This window comes from Theileria orientalis, chromosome 4 (assembly GCF_000740895.1).
Source record: "Theileria orientalis strain Shintoku DNA, chromosome 4, complete genome".
NCBI classification, from domain to species: Eukaryota; Apicomplexa; class Aconoidasida; order Piroplasmida; family Theileriidae; genus Theileria; species Theileria orientalis.
Window position 1 is genome coordinate 37,340 of NC_025263.1, and position 26,503 is coordinate 63,842.

The 26,503-nt window shown below is 34.6% G+C and overlaps 6 protein-coding genes across 6 annotated transcripts; 5 read left to right on the forward strand and 1 right to left on the reverse strand.

Annotated features, from left to right (window-relative positions):
* Positions 1 to 1,185: 1,185 nt before the first annotated feature.
* TOT_040000017 (uncharacterized protein) lies at positions 1,186 to 5,685 on the reverse strand (the record flags this gene model as incomplete). The annotated part of the gene is made up of 2 exons (XM_009693642.1): positions 1,186 to 5,125; positions 5,201 to 5,685. 2 exons carry the CDS (start codon positions 5,683 to 5,685, stop codon positions 1,186 to 1,188), a joined length of 4,425 nt encoding a protein of 1,474 aa, XP_009691937.1.
* Positions 5,686 to 6,891: 1,206 nt separating this feature from the next.
* TOT_040000018 (hypothetical protein) lies at positions 6,892 to 7,908 on the forward strand (the record flags this gene model as incomplete). Its single annotated transcript, XM_009693643.1, has 2 exons — positions 6,892 to 6,935; positions 7,788 to 7,908. The coding sequence occupies 2 exons, from the start codon at positions 6,892 to 6,894 to the stop codon at positions 7,906 to 7,908; spliced, it is 165 nt and encodes a 54-aa protein (XP_009691938.1).
* Positions 7,909 to 7,927: 19 nt separating this feature from the next.
* On the forward strand, positions 7,928 to 8,098 carry TOT_040000019 (hypothetical protein; the record flags this gene model as incomplete). The annotated part of the gene is made up of 1 exon (XM_009693644.1): positions 7,928 to 8,098. One exon carries the CDS (start codon positions 7,928 to 7,930, stop codon positions 8,096 to 8,098), a length of 171 nt encoding a protein of 56 aa, XP_009691939.1.
* A 1,133-nt stretch (positions 8,099 to 9,231) lies between these two features.
* Positions 9,232 to 17,632, forward strand: TOT_040000020 (uncharacterized protein; the record flags this gene model as incomplete). Its single annotated transcript, XM_009693645.1, has 3 exons — positions 9,232 to 17,254; positions 17,402 to 17,569; positions 17,598 to 17,632. 3 exons carry the CDS (start codon positions 9,232 to 9,234, stop codon positions 17,630 to 17,632), a joined length of 8,226 nt encoding a protein of 2,741 aa, XP_009691940.1.
* A 1,452-nt stretch (positions 17,633 to 19,084) lies between these two features.
* On the forward strand, positions 19,085 to 20,518 carry TOT_040000021 (conserved hypothetical protein; the record flags this gene model as incomplete). Its single annotated transcript, XM_009693646.1, has 1 exon — positions 19,085 to 20,518. The coding sequence occupies one exon, from the start codon at positions 19,085 to 19,087 to the stop codon at positions 20,516 to 20,518; it is 1,434 nt and encodes a 477-aa protein (XP_009691941.1).
* Positions 20,519 to 21,857: 1,339 nt separating this feature from the next.
* On the forward strand, positions 21,858 to 26,399 carry TOT_040000022 (uncharacterized protein; the record flags this gene model as incomplete). Its single annotated transcript, XM_009693647.1, has 2 exons — positions 21,858 to 22,357; positions 22,457 to 26,399. The coding sequence occupies 2 exons, from the start codon at positions 21,858 to 21,860 to the stop codon at positions 26,397 to 26,399; spliced, it is 4,443 nt and encodes a 1,480-aa protein (XP_009691942.1).
* Positions 26,400 to 26,503: the final 104 nt, after the last annotated feature.

A 26,503-nucleotide genomic window follows, 5' to 3' on the forward strand; every position in this document is an offset into this window, starting at 1 on the left:
TGGAAAAAGTAATGAATCAATAAATGTATATGGTCCACTGGTAAATATAGAAATTGTTCAAAGAGAAATAGTTAATTTAACATTCAAAAAATATCAACTAAAATAGCAAAAAACAAACTCAAAATTATTTAAACGGATATTATATAGTAAATAATATAATCTAATAGTCTGGGGAATGGGATGACTATTCTAATTACAATTATCATACACATTCTTTAAATTTTGATTTATATTGTACCCTATGTCTATGTGGGCTTTATAGGTATATATGACTGATATGGTAGGTTGTACTTATAATTTTTTTCCATTATTCCATACTGATCTTTCAGGATATATTTTTTAATAAATTTCGCAACATAACCTAGGTAAATTTTTGTGGTCTTGATAATTTTTATCATTACAAATTTTATATTTGGGTGTGTATGTTACTTTGGCATTAGTATAATCGTGACTATCATTAGTTCGAAGTAATCTCCACCGGGTACTTCAAGAGAAAGAAGCCTGATATCAAGGGGCCCACCATGTCCTTCTTCAGAAGGCTGTCCCACGCCTTCTCCCCTCTGGTGATGATCGTCGTCATTACGATTCAGGCCCTTTTAGTGTTATTTATGCAATTCACTATATTTATGTTATCAGCGGGTTACGTTAAACAAGAATCAGTCTGGGTTACTGTTTTCCCAAATTCAAACCCACCCACAGGATGTCCAAAAGAAATCTTGGATGGTACATATTCGAACAAACCTTTGTGAGAACGTGGAAAGATGCCAAAAAAAATTTTAAATTATATATCAACAGATATTTGTAAAGTATTCCAAAGTATTTTTGTGCTAGGTGTTGTATATAATTATGAAGCTATTGTTAGGTCACTTATCATACTGGGGATTGTCACAATCTCAATTCAATAATATACACTTGAATATATTAAAATTTAAATGGTTTTAATAAGTAAATTTATTTTCTCGTTGTCTATCATCTGTAGGGCTAGATGTGTGGATTCCGTATTGTAATTAAATTACTATTATTATATATATATATATATATATTTATGTAATGTTTATAATAACCAGTATATAAATGTCACAAATTTTTAAAATTAAAATATTAAATTAATTTTTTAAAATACTGTGCTATATATAAAAACACACATTTACTTTGCTACTTTCGAGCCAAAACAACATGTTACAATTAACTTTTCTTAACATTTTCTTCAATAATTGATGCTATTGATTCGTTTGCTGATACGTCGCTGGCTTTACAAGTTTTTACTAGTGAACCCTCGTGTATAACCCATACCGAGGTACATGTTTTTAAGACGTTAACATCATGTGCTGTGACAAACGTGGTACAGTGGCTGAAGTGTTTCTGTAAGAGCTCATAAATTGGAACTGCAAGGTCGTCCTTTTTAGCAGCGGCGGCCTCTGGATCTTCCTCTGGGGGCTCATCAACTACTATAAGCCTATAGAAGTGTCTATACAGCACAAGTCTAGCCAATGAAAGAGTTCTGAGTTGAGTATTGGACAGTAACATATCACTTTCATCTCCAGGTTTAGTATATTTCTTTGTGATGGATTGAGCACCTTTTGTTTTCTGATGATACAAAAGAGGCTCCTCAGGTACCAAAATACTATCCAACTTATTAGCTCCAGGAAGCTCGTTAACGAAGTTCAAAAGACCACACTTATCCAAGGCGATACTGATATCGGCGTCACTGAACAGCTTTCTGGGATCTAAAAACCCCCTAATAGTCCATCCCTTAAATACAAAGGGTAGTTGTGGCAACACACCGATAACCTGTCTGAGGACAACCTTGGGGATATCATTCAATTCTTTACCATCCAACAACACCTGACCTGTTCTGTTGTCAATTATGTTCTGTAGTACTGACAACAGGGTTGTCTTGCCAGCACCCGATCTTCCTACTATACCAATAATCTCTGCTTTATGGGCTGCCACCGTAATATTTTTCAAAATCATACCTTCAGCGTTGAGCTCTGGCGTTGTGTACACATAAACATCCCTCAATTCAACTCCTGAATGATCAGAATTTAGGTAAAGGCCAACATCGAGTATATGTATTTTAGGATTATAGAATAGCTTCCTCAATCCGTAAAACTTCTTGTTATCGGTTTTGAACTCAATAGCCCTTCTACTTATCAATTGTTTTTTGTCAACACCGGTAAGATCCTTATTCGAAGGATTAACTAGGTATTCTTCATGGGTGTTAGGACATTTATCGAACTTAAGCTTGTGGTCCATAGGAATGAAGCACTGGAACCTATCGATTGAACTGATAGTTGTTTGAGTACATCCATACATAACCGAAAAGTTGCTGAAAGATTTGATCACATTCATAGAAAGGGATAGTGCCAAACCAAAATAACCTACGGTCATCTTGTATTTCGTGTATTTGTCTAGCATGATTGGTATAACCAGTATAATGAATGTGTTTAGCGAGAATATCCAAGTGAACAATATTGTGGACCAGGAAACGGCTGCACCGAAGAGATATTTAGTTCTGACTTTATAATCACTTTGTTCCAGGAAATCTCTGAGCAAGTCTGAATTTCTATTGAAGCTTCTGTAAACAGAACCTCCTGATATGGCACGTTCTATTACACAGTTCATTTGAGATTGGGCCTCCAATAACCCAAAATGTAAGTTCACCGTAGCACCTATATACCTCCTCATAATATACATGTATATCAGAACCAGAGTGAGAAGAATGAAAGGAACTGATATGGGAATTACATAGAACAAGGTAATAACGTTTGTTACGGTCTGAATGAAGGAAAATAATAATAAAGCAGTAAATAATCCAGCGATATCATCTGTAATCATAATATCACAAGACAGGAAAGTTATAACTTGATTAATATGTTTCTTAATTTTGACTACCGCTGACCTATAGTTGAAAATTGCATTGAGGGAGTATTCATGAAGCTTCCGACATGATACTATAGATCCTGCTGTTAGTGCGACCGTGGCTAAAATGGACAACGTGATAATTATTGATACGAATATGACTGTAAGTTTCAGTGCTGAATTACTACGCAATTTAATTTCAGCAAGATCTACTAAATCTCCCTTATTGTAGTCGTTAATATTCTTGGTTATGTAGTCTGATAAGTTGGTAGACAGAACAAATTTTACGTAATCTAATATGTTTAATGCCACTGTCAGTATTATGTATACCGCGAATATAACTGCAGCGGGCTTCATGAACATAACATACGGCTTGAACCGAAGTTTTCTAAATAGATTTTTTTCGTATTTTACAAATGAATCCCTGTATAGTTGTTTGTTTAACTGGGCACGACTCGACATGGAATTGTCAGATAAACAAAGACCTACCATATCATTTGTTAAGCTATTCAAATCGTAAGGGCCGCTTCTAGCCGATGTTAAATACTTGAAGTCGCCTTCGTGTTTCTTGGTCTTAATAAAGTCGTGCAGGGTATTCAAGAAATCACATCCCTTGTCTTTAATGTTATAAATGGGTGGATTGGGAAATTGAATTATATTACATGATTTAGTGCACTTGTCGAGACCCTGTTTAGAGATTGTCAAAACTACTGACAGGTCATCCTTTACCAATATACCAGTTTTTACGTTAAACAGGTTATTGAATATAGTTTTGGACACATATGGATCTAAACCGTGAAACGAGGCGTCCAAACACATCAAGAATGAACACTGGCTGTTGTTGTACTCCTTGTTGACTTGATGGAACACCAAATAAGCATACACTGCTCTAGCCAACTCCATCCTTACACGTTGACCTCCGCTCAATGAAGGTGCATTGTCTGACAATAGTCGGAGGTCACCCTTCTCCCAGGTTGATATGTCATACTCAAGTTCAACTGCACTCAACACAGTTTTATACAGGTTTTCATCGAAACGATGACCAAACACAATGTTGGATCTAATGGTACCCTGTTGCAGAAAAATATCCTGCGATGCATAAAATATGGGCATTGAGGTGTGTAGTGGTACAACAGCCATAGAGCCCCCAACTAGGGTCATCTCACCAAGCATTGATTTTACAAAGTTAGATTTACCAGAGCCTTTGGAACCAGTGACAATGGCCATCTCGCCACGTTTCAACTCAAAGTTTATATTTTTCAAATAAGGTTCGTAGTTCTTGTTTAGTAGATCACGTCTAGAGCAGACCCATGTAAATGTGGCGTGCTTATAGTATACAACAACATCATTAGGGATTTGGTTGGTGGTGCTAGTAATGTGGGTGGACGTCCGAGTGGAACCAGTAAACCTATTGACACTGATATAAAAGTTTGGCGAACAGTTAGAGAGGAACTTATTCAACCTTCTATAGGATGCATATGCCATTCCGACGATGTTTATGGACCTAGGAATTAAAAACATTGAAGATACTATTCTCATGTATATATAAAACGTTGTTATGAATCCGGCGGTATCTATATCAGTAATAACATTGGCATCATTCACCGACTTAACGAAGTACCTCTTAATGATATAAAAAGATACGTTAATTGAGGTGCTGTACAGACACATGTTAATGAACGTGATGGCAATCTTAATAAAAATTAGAGACAGCTCGTCGTTCCTGGTCCGTGTAATAATATTATATCCAATGTCGTCACTGAACATTTTCTGAATATTACTTAGTCTTCCAAGGATGTTATTGTACTTCGTTAGTTTATAATCTCTCATGAATAATATAAACTTAAATACAACGGCATTAAAAATCTCTATGGTAACCATAAATACCAGGAACAAAGCTCCTGTAACATATAGTACCCACAAGTTGGCCTTTACGTGTTTCGACATAAGATAAACTCCATACATAAAATTCGTTAAGAACTCAACAATAAATCTGGTCGACTCGAACGCCAGTGCCATTTGAAAAGAGTCATAAAACACATATGTGAATACCTTGGGACTCATTTCCTTGTCTTGATGACGCAAAGCTGGGCAGTATAATGGATTCTTGGAGCACTTTGAATCGGGCGAACAGCTGTGCAGTACCTCATTGCAAGTGTTCAAGAGATTGGATCCTTCGATGTTGTTGTAATAATAACGCCTGTGACAAATAGAGTAGCTGAAGGGCACGATACCGTACAAGTAATAAAGTATGTAAACCATCCTGTTAATATAATAGTTAAGATTTTCAAGTAGAAGCCCATCCAATACTTGAGATCCCACAATAGCAAACAACAACAGTATCGTTTTGGCTATATGTGTCGATGGTTCGTTTACGATCTGAAGCAATTTTTGGACTAAAATGGATATGCTAAGACTCAGAACGATGCCAAACACTAGCACTGAAAACAAAACAGTAACTCTTTTCCAGCAAGTTAACAGTATGGCTCGAAGCAGAATGGATCTGTATGGCTTAACAGGCTTCTTGTTGGACTTAGTGGCCTCATAACGGTCCAATCTGACCAAACCATCACTGATATGTTTAGAAAATATTGGTTCCCATTTTAAAATTTGATCTGAAACTTGTACGGGGTGTACCTTATATGGTTCCATATATTTTCTTGAGAGCGAAACAGCCCATTTGTTGAACCAACTATAAAACAGATACCTGAAAATTGTTGCATCATCGTAATAGCTAAATCCATTGTCTTTTATTTTTTTAATATCGGATTTGTTATACACATGGCTCTCCCAAAACACGGGACTCGGGTCCTCGTCGGCCATCTACGTTTTATTAAAGTGAGTCATTATCGTTTATGTTACATTATATGGATGAACTTCCTGTATTTAAAGTAATTAAAACAAGGTAATTATCGAGTTTCAAAGCTGTGTATGTAAATGACAAATTTCCGATTCGAATATTCAACAAACAGTATTTAAATATCAAATCTTATAATGAAAAATTTTCTATTTTTGTTTATTTCTGATTGTATATAATTAATTCAAGGGCACTTCCATTATGTTATTTTCAAAAATGGGCAATAGATTACTCAATGTTGGTATGGGTGTACTTGCTGAACGTGATAACGATAGTGGAATTTTATATAAAATGGAAAACCAATCCTGATGCATGAAATCATAATAATAATGTGAGAGCAAGGGGAATGGGAACTGTCATAACTTCAGACCTGACAGCACCAGCACCAGCAACACTCACCTCCGGCTTGTCGTCATAAAAGACCAACCTTGAAACTTCTTCACCAGGTACACCACCAACAATTGAATCACAGAATGAAGAGAATATCACTATCGTTCCACCTGGAGGTAGTGAACCTACTGAAGCCAATTCAGGTAGTGCCTTAAGAGGACCAACAGGCTTGTCTGCTGAAGATTCGGCAGAAAACACGGCAGATGAAGCTTCCTAAGGTGAGGGTTCAGCAGGTCAAGGTATGGCAGTTAAAGATTATTAATCTGCATTCATTGATTAAGATAATAAAGTCATATGTGCCAAGAATATAATCAGTCATGATTATTATATAATAGCAACGTTATAACCAATCATAACCAACTGAAATAATATGTAAACAACCAATGGCATCAAGCAATATAAACAAATAATAGCCAATATCTGAATCCGTGAATAAAATAAGCAAGGTAAGAGACTCTGGGTAAATTAAGATGAATATATATCAATGTTATGGTAATGCCAGTTGAGGGTCTGTTATCTATATGATATTATGGTAATATTGGTATACTATCAGTCGTACCGTTAATATTTGTATAAGATATTAACACCCCATTGTTGTAACGAGTCATCAGCTGAGTGCCATAAATAGCAAGTTTTTATTAAAATAGCCAACAAACTAATAACAACTGTAAATTACATGTAGTATAGTTTCTACGTTAGTCTTATACCATAATGTGTGTGTTAGCAGTTGCTCAGCAGGAGCATAGTAGAATCCATTGTAGCTATTGTTCCGTCTTTGTGGGATGACTACAGTAACCGAGTTTTTTACACTTATTGCCAAGTTTTTGTATTTTAACAAATTCCAAATCAAATTTAGCTTGGTATTTTAGATAGAAAACCTTTATAAGTACATGGAAAAAGGTACATATAGTTGTAAAATGAACACACTAGATTATTTATGGCATACTGTTCATATACATTACATGGTATTTGTTATTTACACAATATTATCTTTTTTACATTTATTTTATATTCATTAATTTTAAATTACATATTTTGACATTTGACTTAAATATCAGTAGTTATATCACGATTTAACTCAATTACATATATGAATTCGTATAGGGTCAACCTCCAGATTCCATACATATACCTAATAACGTACAAACCAATACACATTTTCGAAAATTTTGTTCGGTCAGTTTTGTTAAATCAATAATGATTAATATTTTATAATAAATTTGATAAAGACACTTAATAGTATAAATTATCAACATACCATAAATCAATATAATATAATATGGCAGACAGAATGTGGTCATTTGGAATTAATCACTATTAATACATTTATGTAATATATTCGCGACTAGGATCAGGACATACGTTATATTGTAAAATATCCTGATATATTCTAATAATAACTCACTGGGATATCATCTGATGACATACTAGAACTGGAATATCATTGTTTAGTGTTTCAAGTTTTTGTATTGTTGTCATACGACACTCAATCTTACACCTAGAACCAATCGAATAACACTAAAACCATGCCTTGTTGTTATACATACATTAGGTGTACTTTATACACAGTTATCCATTTTAAGGTTAATGTGACGACGGTGTCTCCACTGAGTACGACCAGCTGGTGATCAGGTACTCTTTCCATAACTGTGCCACACTCATCCTATTAGCACGTTAGGGTCAGTTGGGTCACCCTGATGTACCTGTGCATCCCCTGCTCCTTCATTGTACTTGAACATAACAACTATGGACAGTTAATGTGTGATGCCATTGTAGCCAAATACGCCACCGTATATTGACCTATTATCCAGTTATCCAATGGCAAAACTAATAAAACACACCTTGATGTGCGCAGGTGAACAGGCCACGTCCCAAAAGAATTCACTCTGGAGCAAGGCAATATTTTACTGGATACCTCGTATCTGTTACTATACACATACCAAACCCACTAGCAAAGGAAACATCTGGCTCTGTCCTGAACTAAAATAACAAACTATCCAATTAGGATCTTATTTGGTACCAGATGGATTACTTGATATATTGCTGTCATCTGAGACACAACTAGGAATAGGCTATTTGTCACTGGATTCTACTAGATTCTTCATATAAACATCATGTGGATAAACGAATTACTATACTCAGGTGTTATACCTGGCCATATGTACATTATGGCCAGTTAACACTGATTCATGGATTGTTTACTGAACTTGTGTAACTGAAAAATGAAATTTGGAGATTTTCTATTCTGTGTCGATATCATCTCATACTTACAAAAGATTGATATTTATATTCCTTAGTATTTCAGTTTAACATGGTAGGCAGACAGCTAAATAATATGATATGGCTGGGGTATCACAAGTCAATACTAGCCTTATAACTGGGTTAGAACAAACGATATTATGTATTATTGTTAGGATAGTCTGGTTATAAAGTGGACCATTTAAATTTGATAGTTTAACACGTATATATTCAACGGCTTTGTTCATAGCTTTCCACTTGTTCACCTTCGTTAATCATATATTATAAACACAGTTAACGATATAATAATGAAAATATTGACACTTTATATTCTCAATTGAATGTAGAAATCATTTCCTATGTATAAAATGTTTTAATAGTTTAACGTTAATAAAAGCCTTAAACTTGAGTTAAGCCTCTGTAGTATAAACCAATACAGATCCGTTTTAAATGTAGATTAAATTACGCCCATTAGAAGACAAACATAAAGTGTATTAAAGATTTAGTGCATTGCTTGTATCCAAACACAAAATTATGTTCTATCTGAATAACGATCCATAATACTGTCGAACACTAAAGGATCATTATGAAAACGACACTAATTCAAATCAGCGATATTATGTGTAACCAATAACACATCAATTCAGAATATTTATACACACTGATATGTACACATTAAACATACTACAATATGTTCATAAAATTGATCGCAGTTTTGTTAATTATAAATAAATCGCAATAAATTATAAACTCATGGTTAGTACACACAAAAGATATGTACACTTAATACACTTGATAGTGTACGTGATCTAATAAAAGTATACCATAATAATAAACTGGTATTGTAGGACCAAGTTGCACAGATATAACCAATATACTGTACCATGAAGGTAGATACCATTTGTACATATATATTGGTATACCTGTTAACATGTGTCCGTTTCAATGTGCTTGTAAAAGTAAATGCAGTTGCCAGTCAGCCAGCCGAAACCTCTTCAGATTCCCATTCAACTTCACTCCCTGAAAAAGAAGGGATAGTTCTTAACATAAAATCAGACACTAAATCCAATAAGAAATTTGATCATAAAAAGGTTGATCAATATATCACCTATACTTCCAAAGATAACTACGCCTTCAAACATGTTAAAGAAGATGCAACTGAATTATGGCAGGCCACTGACGCCAGCGAATATTCCAACAAAGTTGAAGTAGATCTTCTCGATAACAACTCCAAAGCTGTTACTATACACTTACCAGGAAACAAGACTAAGGTGTTCAAAAAAGATGGCTATAATAAACCCTGGACTGAAATCGATACTTCCAAATTAAATCTTAAGTCGTTTAACATCAATTATCCTTACGAAACCTACTTTTTCACAAATGTTTTTAACAATAATTTCAGAACATTTACTGCTAAAATTGGTTTTGCTTTTAGAGGTGCCAATGAATTCATTGATGATCAAAAAATAGATATTTGGAAATCTGATAACGAGAGTGAGTATGCATACAAATTCGAAGTAGATTACATGAATAACGATTCTAAAGCACTGACTGTTCATATGTCTGGAAATAAAAGTAAGTTGTTAATGAAAAGTAGTACCAATCAACCATGGAATGAAATTGATACCAGTGAAATTAATCCCAAGTCAATTGATATTAGCTTAGATAAAGAAACCTACTTTTGTTCCAACAGGTTGGATAAGGATGTTAGAACATTTAGAGCTAAAACCGGATTTGCTTTTAATAAAATCAAAGATGGCAATACTGATATATGGACCACTAGTAAAGAGAATGAATATTCTAAGAATGTCCAGACAAAAGGAGACAAGAAGTTGATCATATATACCGGTGAAGACGGCAAAGCAAAGGTATTTAATAAGGGAACTAACTCTAAATGGAGTGAAGATATATCTGCAGCATCTACTGCAGCCAAAATATCTTCTGAATTACAGTATATATTCTCAGAGGCTAAGACTTCCACTCCTAAAAACGGTGTTGATCTTAACATTAAGTCAGATATTAAATCTACTGACATTTACGAATATCAAAAGGTTGGTAAATATGTCACCTATACTCCCAAGGGACTGAATGCATTTAAACTTGTAAAGTATTACAAAACTGAAATTTGTAAAGTAACCAACCCCAACGATTATTCTCTTAGAGTTGAAGTAGATCTTATAAATAAATACTCGAGAGCAGTTACTGTTTATACGCCTGAAAATACGTTTGTGTTAATTAAAGATGGCTATAATAAACCCTGGACTGAAATCGATACTTCCAAATTAAATCTTAAGTCGTTTAACATAAATTATCCTTACGAAAGTTACTTTTACAAAAATAAATCAAAAGGAAAAACGAGAACATTTACCGCCAAACCAGGATTTGCTTTTAAAGGTGCCCATGAATATGTCGATGGTGATAAAGTTTTAATTTGGGAAACTGATAATTTGAGTGAGTATGCATATAAGATTGTTAATGAAGGAGGTAAAAAAGTAACAATTCATATAGCCGATGGTTCTACAAAGGTGATTGAGAAAAAATCTGATGGAAAATGGCCAGAATACACTGAAGCTAATCCTATGAACGGTATACAACTTAACATATCGTCATGCAATAAATCTTCTGACATGTTGCATTACAGTATGTCTGGAAATGTTGTAACTTATAGTGCCTTAAACAAATTTGGATTTAAATCAATATATAAAGGAGGTTCTTGTAATAATCCACAAAAGATTCTATGGGAAACTAAAAGTGATAAACATTATGGAAAGAAAGTCGAACATATTGACTATTGGTATAAGGATATGGAGGAAATAAACATAGATTTATACGATGGAACTAAAAGAAAACTTTATAAAAGTCATAATTTGCCATGGACTGAGGTTGACTTATATAAAGTGAATCCCAAGACAATGAACATATCTTATAAAAAGGAGACATATTATCATACAGCTACTGTTGAGGACGGTTTTAAAGTATATATTTCCAAACCAGCTTTTGCTTTTAATGATATTATTCAATGGAAGTGGCCCTTCCGTAATAATACTTGGACACAAGTATGGAACACTACTAAACCTGAAGAATATGTCACTGAAGTGTATAGAGATGGTACCGGTTGCTCAGGCATTAATAACGTCACAATGCACCTAATTAATGGAGAGTATAGACATGTCAAAAAAGATAAAGGTAAATGGGTTGAAAAATCTTGTCGTATAGAGCTTGATATTAATAATAAAAAAACCACATTTGAATACACCTATACTGTAAATAACTCCATTCATACATTTGAACCAAATTTCGATTTCTTAATTACTAAGGTGATGAATAAAGGTTCTGGCTCCAATAATTTACAACCGATTATCTGGGAACGAAAAGATAACGATGACTACCCAAACAAAGTAGTGACAGAGGGAGATAACAAGGTGACAATATACACAGGCAATGATGCTACAGCAAAGGTCTTTAATAAAGGAACTGACGGGAAATGGATAGAAGATACCGAAGCTTTGACTAAGTTAAATGAACTATCTTCTGAACCACGCAAAATTTACATATTGGGTAAGAGTTTTGATCATAAAAAATGTATTGACCTAGATATAAATTTCGATACTAAGTCTACTGACAAGTTTTATTACAAAAGGCTTTACAACTATGTCACTTATACAGCAAAGAAAAACTACACTTTCAAATTTGTTAAAGAAGGTAAAACCAAAATATGGGAGGCTATTGATTACACTAATTACTCACATAAAGTTATTGTAGATAATATGAATAACGACACTAAAGCAGTTACTATCCATTTCCCTAGAAAAAAGATGACAATGTTTACGAAAACTGGCAATACCGAATCCTGGATCGAAATCGATACGACCAAAATCAGTCTTCAGTCAATAAATATCAATGATGATCACGATCGTTACTCATACAAAAATGTGTTGAAAGATAACATCAGAACATTTAAAGCTAAATATGGATTTAGTTTTAAAGCTGTTAATGAATGTGTTGAAGGTAAAGAAGTTGATATATGGAAATCGCATAACGATACTGAATACGCTACTAAAGTCGAAGTAGATTACATGAATAACGATTCTAAAGCAGTTACTCTTTACTTTCCCGATAACAAGTCTAAGTCGTTTATGAAACATAATAAGAATGATCCATGGACTGAAGTTGATATCACCAAAGTAAATCCTAAGTCGTTTAACATAGATTATCCTCACGAAACATATTTCTACACAAATCAAATACGAGGTAACTTCAGAACATTTACTCCTAAGAATGGGTTCGCATTTAACTGTGTTAATGAATATATAAATAATGAAAAGGTTGATATTTGGAAAACTGAACACGATACTGAATACGCTACTAAAGTCGAAGTATATTTTTTGAATAACGATTCCAAAGCCGTTACTCTTTACTTTCCTGATAAAAAGACTAAGGTGTTCAAAAAAGACGGTAAGAACCAGCAATGGAATGAGATTGGCACATCCAAAGTAAATCCTGAGGGAGTCAACATAGATTCTCATTACGATTGTTACTCATACACAAATGTGATAAAAGACAAAATTAGGACATTTCTCCCTAAGACTGGATTTGCTTTTAACTGTGCCAACGAATATGTCAACGATAAAAAAACTGAAATATGGAAAACGAATAATGAGAGTGAGTACGCCAATAAAATTGAAGTAGATAATATCAATAACCACACAAGAGCTATCATCATCCATTTTCCTGAAAACAAGACTGAGGTCTTTTGGAAATATCGTAAAAATGACAAATGGAAGAAGTTTGATACCACCGAAGTTAATCGTAAGACAATAAACATCAGTTATCTTCAAGAATGTTACATATTCAAAAATGAGTTAATCAATAACGTTCGAACTTTTACCGCTAAAAAAGGGTTTGTATTTAAAGGCACCATTGAATTTATTAATGATAAAAAAGTTGGTATTTGGAAAACTGACAAAGAGAGTGAGTATTCGAATAAAATTGAAGTCGATCTGATGAATAACGACGCAAAAGCCATCACTTTTTACTTGCCAGAAAACAGGACGAAGGTGTTAAAAAAAGATGGTATTAACGAGTCATGGACTGAAATTGATACAACAAAATTAAATCCCATGTCACTTAACATCAGCTCACATAACGACACCTACTTTTATTATACTAAGTTGCATGGGTCTATTAGAACATTTGAACCCCGAATTGGATTTGCATTTAACGTTGTTGATGAGTTTATTGGTGGCCAAAAAGCTGAAATTTGGACCACTACTAACCAGAAGGAGTTCGCTAAGAAAGTGGTATTTGCGAAACATTCCTCCGGAAAATTTGATGTAACAATTCATTATGGCGAAGGATATAAAAAGTTATTTATAAAGGAGAGTGAGGATAAAGGGTGGAAAGAGGTAGATATAACAGTAATTAATTTCAGGACCCTGAATATCAAGTATCAGTATAATACTTACTACTGTTCTACTAGGTTGGATAACGGTGTTAGAAAATTTGAAGCCAGAGATGGATTTGCTTTTAATGTTGTTAATGAACTTATTGGTAAAAAAGGCATCGAAATTTGGACCGCAAATAAAAACAAATATGCTAAGAAAGTGATGACAAAAGGAGATAACAAGTTGTTAATATTCATAGGAGAGGGTGATAATGCCCATAAAAAGGTTTTTACCAAGGTAGCTGGCGGTCAATGGAGAGATGATACAACAGGAACTATTACAGTACCTTTACATTTTGAAACTACACAGCCAAGAGTCAGGTTATTTAAGGTCAATCCTTCGGACTTATCCAATCTATTGTCATTAAGTACTAACGAATTTTCTTCGATTACAAGCGGAAACGTGGTTAAGTACCAGATTGCCAATGGTGTTAATTGTACCCGATTGATGATTGACGACGTTTTATTGTGGGAATACGACTCTTCAAAATATGGAGATCGATATCCCAGATCAGTATACCATAATACAGAAACCGATATTTTATTACTCAGGATATCAGGTGTAGATATCACATTTGAGAACACCGCTGAAGGTTGGATATTCACTGAATCAGGACCACTAGCCGTCAAGTTCCACATAGTTGATCCTAACAACCCTAGTAATACTGTCGAACTCACTGACAATCAATTCACAGTAGCTGAAAATCGTGAGATCACCACGTTCAATATCGCAGACAATGTTCATCCTATCGCATTAACTTATGGTGCATCTCTACTGTGGCAGCATGATGCCAACAAACACAGTGGTATGCATCCTAAGTCACTACATTTTTATAAAAGAACAGAGACACTAGTACTTCAATTTGAGAATTTAGATATGTCATTTGCAAAGAATAACGAAGGTGTATGGGAGTACACAGAGACTGATACCTCTGATAGTGAAGCAACTACTACACAACCTGAATCAGATGGCACTTCAGAACCTGGTGAAGGTGCTTCTACTACACCTCCACCTGAATCTAGTGGAGAAGGTACTCCAGCTACACCATCAGCTCAAACTGGACCATCCACTACACAGCCAAGAGTCAGATTATTAAAGGTAAATCCTTCAAATCCTGATAGTCTTATCGAACTAGGTGCTAATGATTTTAGTTTTTCTACAAGTGGTAGTGTGGTCTTATACAAGATATCATCCGGTGTTAATTGTGTTCAGTTAATATTTGACAATGTTTTATTGTGGGTATATGACTCTTCACAGTATGGAGATCGATATCCCAGATCAGTATACCATAATACAGAAACCGATATTTTATTACTCAGGATGTCAGGTGTAGATCTAACTTTTGAGAACACTCCTGAAGGTTGGATATTCACTGAATCAGGACCACTAGCCGTCAAGTTCCACATAGTTGATCCTAACAACCCTAGTAATACTGTCGAACTCACTGACAATCAATTCACAGTAGCTGAAAATCGTGAGATCACTACTTTCAATATCGCAGACAATGTTCATCCTATCGCATTAACTTATGGTGCATCTCTACTGTGGCAGCATGATGCCAACAAACACAGTGGTATGCATCCTAAGTCACTACATTTTTATAAAAGAACAGAGACACTAGTACTTCAATTTGAGAATTTAGATATGTCATTTGCAAAGAATAACGAAGGTGTATGGGAGTACACAGAGACTGATACCTCTGATAGTGAAGCAACTACTACACAACCTGAATCAGATGGCACTTCAGAACCTGGTGAAGGTGCTTCTACTACACCTCCACCTGAATCTAGTGGAGAAGGTACTCCAGCTACACCATCAGCTCAAACTGGACCATCCACTACACAGCCAAGAGTCAGATTATTAAAGGTAAATCCTTCAAATCCTGATAGTCTTATCGAACTAGGTGCTAATGATTTTAGTTTTTCTACAAGTGGTAGTGTGGTCTTATACAAGATATCATCCGGTGTTAATTGTGTTCAGTTAATATTTGACAATGTTTTATTGTGGGTATATGACTCTTCACAGTATGGAGATCGATATCCCAGATCAGTATACCATAATACAGAAACCGATATTTTATTACTCAGGATGTCAGGTGTAGATCTAACTTTTGAGAACACTCCTGAAGGTTGGATATTCACTGAATCAGGACCACTAGCCGTCAAGTTCCACATAGTTGATCCTAACAACCCTAGTAATACTGTCGAACTCACTGACAATCAATTCACAGTAGCTGAAAATCGTGAGATCACCACGTTCAATATCGCAGACAATGTTCATCCTATCGCATTAACTTATGGTGCATCTCTACTGTGGCAGCATGATGCCAACAAACACAGTGGTATGCATCCTAAGTCACTACATTTTTATAAAAGAACAGAGACACTAGTACTTCAATTTGAGAATTTAGATATGTCATTTGCAAAGAATAACGAAGGTGTATGGGAGTACACAGAGACTGATACCTCTGATAGTGAAGCAACTACTACACAACCTGAATCAGATGGCACTTCAGAACCTGGTGAAGGTGCTTCTACTACACCTCCACCTGAATCTAGTGGAGAAGGTACTCCAGCTACACCATCAGCTCAAACTGGACCATCCACTACACAGCCAAGAGTCAGATTATTAAAGGTAAATCCTTCAAATCCTGATAGTCTTATCGAACTAGGTGCTAATGATTTTAGTTTTTCTACAAGTGGTAGTGTGGTCTTATACAAGATATCATCCGGTGTTAATTGTGTTCAGTTAATATTTGACAATGTTTTATTGTGGGTATATGACTCTTCACAGTATGGAGATCGATATCCCAGATCAGTATACCATAATACAGAAACCGATATTTTATTACTCAGGATGTCAGGTGTAGATCTAACTTTTGAGAACACTCCTGAAGGTTGGATATTCACTGAATCAGGACCACTAGCCGTCAAGTTCCACATAGTTGATCCTAAAGATAACACCAAGACTGTCGAACTCCCAACTACTCACTTAACGCTAAGTGAAAGTGGTGATATCACTACTTTCAATATCGCAGACAATGTTCATCCTATCGCATTAACTTATGGTGCATCTCTACTGTGGCAGCATGATGCCAACAAACACAGTGGTATGCATCCTAAGTCACTACATTTTTATAAAAGAACAGAGACACTAGTACTTCAATTTGAGAATTTAGATATGTCATTTGCAAAGAATGAACAAGGTGTATGGGAGTACACAGAGACAGCTATATCGGCCGGTGAAGCAGACACTTTATCAGAATCCGGTTACACTTCATTACCTGAAGAATATGAATCTTATGCATCGACTGAATCAGAAGATGGTAAATCTGTTGTGGAAGATCCACATACTAGACTAATACCTATGCCATCTTCAGCCAGTCAACAAGATAAATCATTAAAACCTATTCCTTCCGATACAGGCAAAACAATGGGAGTAAATGGTAATGGATTTAGTTTGGGTAAAACTGAATATGTGCCATCATAACAGATAACAAACGGGGGTAATTATATGGCATCAACCTATTGAACCATTTTATTGTGGGAGCTCTATCCAAGTAAATACAGTGACATATATCCCAAGTAATTATACTATATTAAAAGTACAGAGACACTACTGCTTCGGTTTGAAGGTTTAGATATCGCATATGCAAAGAATGATCAGAACATATGGGAGTACACGGAGACTGATACTTCGGATAGTGGACCAGATAATGTAAATAGAGATGATACTAGGAGTGCACTTGATCGACCGAAATCATTGTCTGATATTTTCAGTACTGATAACTTTATTGAATTATGAAGATAAAGAACACAAATTGAATGTAGTCCACATTTAAAACCTTTGTAACATAATGTATTGTATATATTTATACTAGTTTGTCAATGAGCCATAGCTGCCTATCAAGGGTAACATCAACAACCTAACCCTAATAAAGGTAACATTAACATCCGTATGAGATAACAGCATCCCATTGTTGTACGAGGCATCAAAGGAGTGCCTTAGATTATAAGTTATTGCACAATTACTAAACAATGTAGTAACAGTGTAATTTCAATGTAGTATATGTTTGTATGTGTTAGTGTTATAGCAGAATCGGTGTGTTAGAAGTTGCTAAGTAATAGCACTTTAGAATCCATCGACTCATTGTTGTGTGTACCGACAATATACGTTTATAACACGTACTAGAGGTGTATCTTCGTTTATGATAGTATAGTTATAGTGGTATCTTCACAAAAGGAGTGTAAAAATTAAGAATGTGTAAGATTCCATGGCAAAAGTATTATAATTGAGGTGATATCAACAATTAGGTGATGGGTATAACATTACCAGAATGTTTTTATAAGGTTATTATGATTTATGATATAGTATTGAAATGATGTGTATTAGCGAAAAATGTTAAAAAAGGGTCGGTGCATATTTAGACAACGTTTTATAAAAACATTGACAATATTAGGGTACAATTAAGTTGGATATGATAAAGTATTAGTAACACCTTAGTATAATATTTTCAACTTTTTATTATATGCTTTTTTATTTTCACTTTATATTGCCTTTTTATGTGGTCTTGGAACCTTAAAACACATTTAACATTATACAATTGTATTTTATTTATACTAAAGAGAATAAACACTTACAGTAAACAACTAAATAAATAATGAAATTTTAATTGGTACCACACATTTTGTTTAACACAATATTATGTTATACTCATTTTGGATTGTTCCAAATATGTAGATAAGGGTAATATTTTATTGTCTTAATATATAAAACACAAAAAAACAAGTTATTTATATTTTTGCATAATATTCTATACTCTGTTTATTTGTATTAATCCATTTGATTAATCATTATATATTAAATAGTTTGACTTCCTAGAGTTGTAAAATTAACCATTTAGTTACCAAACTGTTAAATATTATTTTTTAAGATTATATATATGTGTTTTTTGTTAACACTATATACGTGATTCCACTTCAGACAATCTCACGTCACCAGTATTTATCTCTGTATATATAATATAAATTGAATTATTTGGTTTGTAACATAGTCATATATATGATTTACGTTTAATTTAGAATTATAATTTCCCTATTCTCCTTTGTACAATATAAGGGCACTGATACTGTCTTGTACCGTTATTCTATACTTGTTTCAACACAATGGCTTATATATTTGAATCGAAGATTTATACACATGTAAAATTAATTTAAGGCTGAGTACCGCTCGGTTAGGGCGCCATGGACGCCTTTGGTGTTTGTCCAATACAGATTCCTAAATTTAACACAACATGAAAGTCCGCTCACAATACTGTACCATATTAACCTTGGCACTTTTGTGTCATTTCAGCACTGTCACCTGTCCAGATATTTATAAAAAATCGTTCGATTTTTGTCACGACAGGGGAACCGATGTATTTCTTTTATGTGGAGAGAAATCATACTCTCCGCCTCGTAATACACGATACAAACCTGAGGGTCACTTTATTACTCTAAACATTTGGGACACCTTCAATTCCCGAGCGGTTAAGTTCATAAGGGACGATCGGAAGAACGCCGACAACTTCATCGCTAGGTACCCTTACCTGTTTTACAGGATCAAAAGCGGGGATAGGGTTTTGTGGCGTTCCAAAGGCAATAAATATGTTCACAAGTTAAAGGTAATATACACCGAAAATGGTAAGTACCGAATAAAGGTGGTTTTTGTTGAATTCAATCGTCGGTCTGGTCAATTCACACCCCCTGGCCATCCTATTGTTAATATAAACATTAAGCATTGCCGCAGCACCGACGTTTTCAAGTACAATAATCGGGGCCACGTTCACATTTTCACTGCCAGGAGGCCCTACCTCTTCAACACGGTCTTTAATGGCAACAACGTTATATGGGCTCCCAGGACCTACGAGTATCCTGACATTGTCTTCGTTAAGTTCCGCACATACGGGAACAACTTACTGCGAGTGTATTTTCCCAGAGAAGCCGCCACTTACCTTGACTTATCAAGGCATCGACATCGCAGACCTCTTGGTTACGAATCCTTTGACGGCGGGGAGGACACTGTTCAAAAGCACAGGGACGATGCTTACAAACTCTTACAGGACATTAAAATAATCACTGAGGGCAGTTCGCAACAAAACGATGTTACTAAATTTGATGTTTACAAAGTCGGCAATACTGACGACTTCTACTTGTTTAAGTTTAAGGACGGCGTACAGTGTACTGAGGTCAAATACGTTCACAAGATGACGAACCCTCGCTCAGCTCAAATTTTAACCGAGGAAAGGACTGTATGGAAACACGGATTGTTTGACAACGCCACTTATCCCAGGGCCATATATTCTCACGGGGTTTTCAAGTTCATGTTCCTTGAGTTCAATGAGAACTACTTTATATTTTATCGCAAATCTGCCTCCGGCAAGGAATGGAAGCACGTGTTATTGCAAAACGTCAGTACTCTAGACATTTCTAGGGTGAAAATTATAACTTACAGTCGCCACTATCGTGATCTGACTGAACTGCCCCCTGATCGGTATCTGCTTTACAACCTGGGCTTCGCCTACCAGTTTGTCTTTAAAGACGATGCTAGGTGTGAGCAGATAAAGTTAAACGACGAGTTTTTGTACATTCATGACCGGAGTAGGGAATATCCCTTGTTTATTTACCTTTTGTTCAACAAATCGTGCGAAGTGGTCTATCGTGACACTGCGCACTATGTTTACGCATAGGTAATCCTGTGATCGAACGAATTTACTTGTTCGGCGATTCTGTAAATAAGTTGTTTCTTATATACAGATTAAATTGTAATTTTAATCATACACATTAGAATATTTTTACTTGATCACCTTAAACACTCCCTCTGTATCAACAATTTAAGATTTAGGCGATGAAAGCTGATTTAATGTTAGAAATTATGATTTTTAGTGAACACACGTGGTTCGGACTTCCATTTCAGGTAAAAAGATACGACACTACTGTTGTATTGTGTGATAGATCGTTTGTAGTGTGGTGTATTAAATCATTTTACAATTTGCTTAATTTTTATTTTTTTAATATCTGGATCCAGAAACATGTTATTCATTTTTAGTTTTAATATCCTATCTCATATGTGTCAATCATCTACAAATTGTATTTTTTTCCCATCTAATACAAAGAAAGGAAGATTAATACTCATATTTATTGAATCCTCTTGTTATTCTGATGAAAATAGTAGAAAATAATTTAGACTCTATTCCTTATAATTTTCTAATGAAAAAGTATCCACCTTGTTTTACTGATTCGGTCGTCAAAAGGTAATACACAGTTTCCTTCCTGATTTAATCTGAAAGTAACTAGCAATTTCAAGCTTTATAATCATAACATATAGGTGATATCAATGTAAATATTCAACGATTATACATATTCGTTTACTACCAACTTATTAAGAGGAAATGCTAATATTATAACTTCCACAGAAGTGAGGAAAATCAAGAACGACTACTTTATTCAACTCTTAAACATAATTTTGAACCTGACTCCTTATTTTTGAGGTCTAGTGTGTAACAACGGACTATCGATTATAACTGTGGAAAAAAATGTTTATCGTTGAATTATTCACAAATATCATGAACTATATTCATTTATCATAATTCCCGCGTATCAACTAAGATGATATGGTCGTTATATTAAATATATTCGTGTGATGTTTCCCCCCACGTATAATATCCGCAGTGACGTTGTTTTCGCTTATTTTCACATATATGAGATGTTTTAAGTTAACTATAATATGTACTCAGGTTTTTATAATTATGGTTTCAATTTTTCATAATTTTCTGTTTTACTTTCGGAGAGGATTTGGTTTCTTGTCAATGTAACTTTTCTATGTTTTTTTCAAACACATTGTGTCGATTTTCAGTATTTTAATCGCAACTCACAGTTCATAATAAATGACTTATGATTACAGGAATATAGTTTGTTGATATTTGCTTTCATGGCCATTTAAGGCTTCCGGATCTTCTGCCCCTTATTTCGCTGGTTATAAGCACTAAATGTAGTTCTAATAATTTAGACAATATCGTATTATTTATTATGAATGGTTCCTCCAATTCTAAGGATTCAAGTCATGAAGATGGGCCCGAGTCGTGCTTTTGGGAGAGTTTTTTGTATTCAAAATCATATTTCACCAAATTAAAGCACAAAAAGTTCCGTTATTATGACAACTCTAATATTTTTAAGTACCTGTTCTTTCACTGGGTAAGTCGGTGGGTTTATTTGCTCTCAAAGAGGTATGTTGAGCCTTATAAATACCATCCTCTACCGATCTCGGACCAGGTTTTGAAATGGCAACCAATATTTTCTAAACACGTTAGTGATGGGATAGTTAGGTTAGATTCTTATCACTATTCCAAGTCACAATCCCGGGATACCAAGGCCAAGAAGCCTTATAGCTCTATACTTCTGAGAGCATTGTTCCTGACCATATGGAAAAGGGCACTTGTCGTGATAATAGGTTTAGTTTTAGTCAATGTTTTGAGCATGAGCATTTCAATCCTTGTTAAAAGGCTGGTTGTTAAACTGGGCGATAACTCGTTTGGCTTTATCAACATATTTTTGCTATTGCTCGTCATAATACTATGTCAAATACTAGACGGATTGCTCGTTGAAAATATAAATTTTTACTTTTTTAGGCTTATTTGTATTGTCAACTATTTGTACGTCATTGGAATATTTCAACATGGATTGTCACATAGACGAAAGTTTTCAAATAACATTGACGGCTCGAATTCCTTGAATGTGTGCAACCAAGTTATTCATAGTTGTTCCCCTGACTCAGAATGTTCAAAGAATCCATTATACTGTCCTGCTAGAAGATATCAAAGTAAGGATATCAACGGCCAGATCTTTAACTTTGTGTATAACGACTCGTTTTATGTTTCACAGTCAATTGAGGCACTTAAATATATCATAGAGTTTATGACCAATTTCGGCTACGGAGTGTACTTGCTTTCATTACAGGTTAAAGTTAACATATGGGTTTTATACTTCTTGGGTATCTTTTTCGTGTTTATTATGGTTGTTGTTGAGATTCTCAGTGCTATTACAATCAAATTTGTACTACATTACAGGGATTACAGGTTAACCAAGAGTAATGATATTGTATCATCGCTGGCACTCGTAAAGAAAATGTTTTATGACGATATCGCAATCAATATTATTACTAAAAGTAGGAATAATGAGCTTTCAGTTCTTTTCGTCAACATGTTCCTTACGTATTTTAACATGACATTGTACAATATGTGTATCATAATAACATTTTATATGGTACAAAGGTATTTTGTGGCATCTGTAATAGATGCATCAGTTATTACTGATATTGATACTGCAGGATTTATGACATCATTCTATATTTTCCTAAGAATTGCAATATCCATGTTTTTATTACCAAAGTGTATCAGATCTATCGCAAAATCTTACGTGTCATTTAAAAGGATGGGAATATATATAAAGGATTGTTCTCCTAATTTCTACATAAGTGATAATATATGCACTGGTTCTGTACAAACATGTACAAATATAACTTATTTGGCCAATCAAAGACTTAGAGATGTAGTTTACTACAAAGACGCCACATTCACATGGGTCAACACACGCGACGACCTATTAAACAAAAACTATGAACCGTTATTGAAGAACGTCAATTTTCAACTAAAACGTAGTGAAATAGCCATTGTCACCGGTTCTAAAGGCTCTGGGAAATCAAATTTTATCAAATCAATGCTTGGTGAGATGACCCTAGTTGGGGGCTCTATGGCTGTTGTACCACTACATACATCAATGCCCATATTCTATGCATCAGAGGACATATTCCTACAACATGGCACCGTCAGATCCAACATTGTGTTTGGTCATCGTTTCGATGAAAACCTGTATAAAACTGTGTTGAGTGCAGTTGAACTTGAGTATGATATATCAACCTGGGAGAAGGGTGACCTCCGACTATTGTCAGACAATGCACCTTCATTGAGCGGAGGTCAACGTGTAAGGATGGAGTTGGCTCGTGCTGTGTACGCTTATTTGGTTTTCCATCAGGTAAACAAGGAATATAACGACTGCCAATGTTCGTTCTTGATGTGTCTGGATGCCTCGTTCCATGGTTTGGACCCATATGTGTCCAAAACTATATTCAATAACCTGTTTAACGTTAAAACAGGGCTATTGGTTAAGGATGATTTAAGTGTGGTTTTGACAACATCAAAACAAACTCTTGATATATGTTCAAAAATGTCTGATATAAACCAGGTTCCAAATCCTCCGGTTTATAACATTAATAACCAAATGTTGAAATTTTATTTAAATCTTCATGACTTTATTAAGAATAAAAGAGTAAATAATATAGACAATAATTACATATCACATAATATTGGCTCTTACATGAGTTATTTAACTTATGACATGCTCAGCCTTTGTTCCTCTGGAGCTAATACTAGGCTACGTCGAATAAAATTGACCAGGTCCAAATATAGCAAGTCGTTTAAGTCATATGCTAGGGATGAATTGGCTGGCGTTAAATTTAATCCATATAAGGTTTATTTGATGCCCTCTTTAGGATTTTTTGTGATTTATCTATTGATAAACATCATTGTCTCTGTCATGGATAATATAAAATATGTATTGTCCACTAGATTGTCTGATTACATATCCAAGCACATTAGAGACTTTAAGAATGGCCAATACTTTGATTTAGCCGAAATTAAAGCACATAGCACTTTCTGGTTAAGAATAATGACATTATTTGTTTCAGTTATTATTGTTTTAACCATTTTGTCCACAATTTTGTTTTCCATTTTGTCAAATATAACTTGTCGTAAAATTCACGAATACGTTGTCGATTCAATTTTCAAAAATAGTTCATCTGTAATAAAAGTAAAGAAACAAATCAATCAGGTCATGACTTATTTGTCTTGTGATACCACTATGACCGATGAGGATGTAGGATATATTTTATTGTTATTTTTAACTTGCTCCATTCAGGCAATAACCAACATAGTTACATTGTTTTATTTGATTCCTATTTCAATCCCTTTTTTCATTGTGTCATTGAGTATTTTATTCAAATTTATACTTTTGAACTTAATCAATTGTGCCAAGAACAAACAGATCGCAATGTTAGAATCTATGTCACAGGTCAATTCTGTATGTGAAAACGCCATATCAGGATCTTCAATTTATAGAAGCTATAAAAACGAACTCTCCCTGGTTATTAATTTGATTGAAAATATCGATTACAAAGTTCGAAGCCGTTTCTTGTACAGGTTAATTTTAACTTGGTGTGCTTTGATATTTAAATACGTATTTTCTGCTACGACATTAATAGTCCTTGTTCTACCTATAATCTTGGATAGATTCACTAAATATAAAATGAAGGTTGGCTATTTTGGATTGGCATTATCGTTATGTATGAATTTAGCAAAATCATTCTCTAAATTTAGTACAACATATGCTAAGCTCGAGATTTATTCCTGTTCTCTCCAAAGGTTTCAATATTTTATTCCTCCTAAGAAAACTCTTCAATTTAGCTCATTTGTTAATACTCATGAAGAGTATGTAGTCATTCCTGATAATAAAGCACATGTCAAGTTTCAAAGGGATCAACTGCTAATTCGCAGGGCTTTTGAGTTCAAGGCCGAAAACAAAAGGTTCTATAAATTAAGGAAATTTTTCTATGATCCTAAGTTAACAATCATTGATGCTGGAGATTATTTACCTTATGAGCATTCAGATGTTTTGTTGAATGATGTGTGTGTCTATACCACTGCTGACCATAATCCAGAAAGTATGCTTTTGAATCACTTTAATGCATCTGCTCATCGATCTGAGATTATTGGTATTGTTGGTAGAACCGGCGCTGGTAAGACAATCTTATTATGTGTTTTACAAAACATCATGGCTAATAGAACTGGCCACGTAATATTGGATGGCAAGGACCTGAATGATATCCCCAAGGTAGTCCTTAGACAGATTATAGGTGTGTTGCCACAACTGCCTTTTGTGTTCAAGGGATGGACTGTGCGTAGATTCCTTGATCCCAGAAAGCTGTTTAGTGATGCTGATATTAACCAGGCCTTAAATAAATGTGCTTTATTAAACTTTGTTAACGAGCTTCCTGGAGGTAAGAAATTGGATACCATTTTAGTTAAAGAGGATTTGAGATATTCCAGTCATAATTCTAAAAAAGGCGAAATTGATATGAATTTCAAATCCAACCACGAATCTTTAGAAAGTAATGTGATACTATCCAATACCCAACTCAGAACTCTTTCATTGGCCAGATTAGTTTTATATAGGCATTTTTATAGAATGATACTCGTGGACGAACCTCCAGAAGAGGACTTGGTTGCAGGGGCCAGTGGGAGACAAGATGATCTTGGAGTTCCAATTTATGATCTATTACAGAAACATTTTAGTCATTGTACCACTTTTGTGGCTGCACATGATGCTAATGTTTTGAAGACTTGTACTTCAGTCTGGGTTATACACGACGGCTGTCTAGTAAGGACCTGCAAAACGAGTGATATCGCAGCAAATGAGTCGGTAGCAAGAATAATAGAAGAATGTTTAAAGCAGTTTTAGTTTAACAACTTAAATCACCAAACGCAGTTAATTACACACTAAATTAACTCATGTAATTTAATACACTCTAAAATTGAGTGTAAAATATTCACCTTTTAATTTAT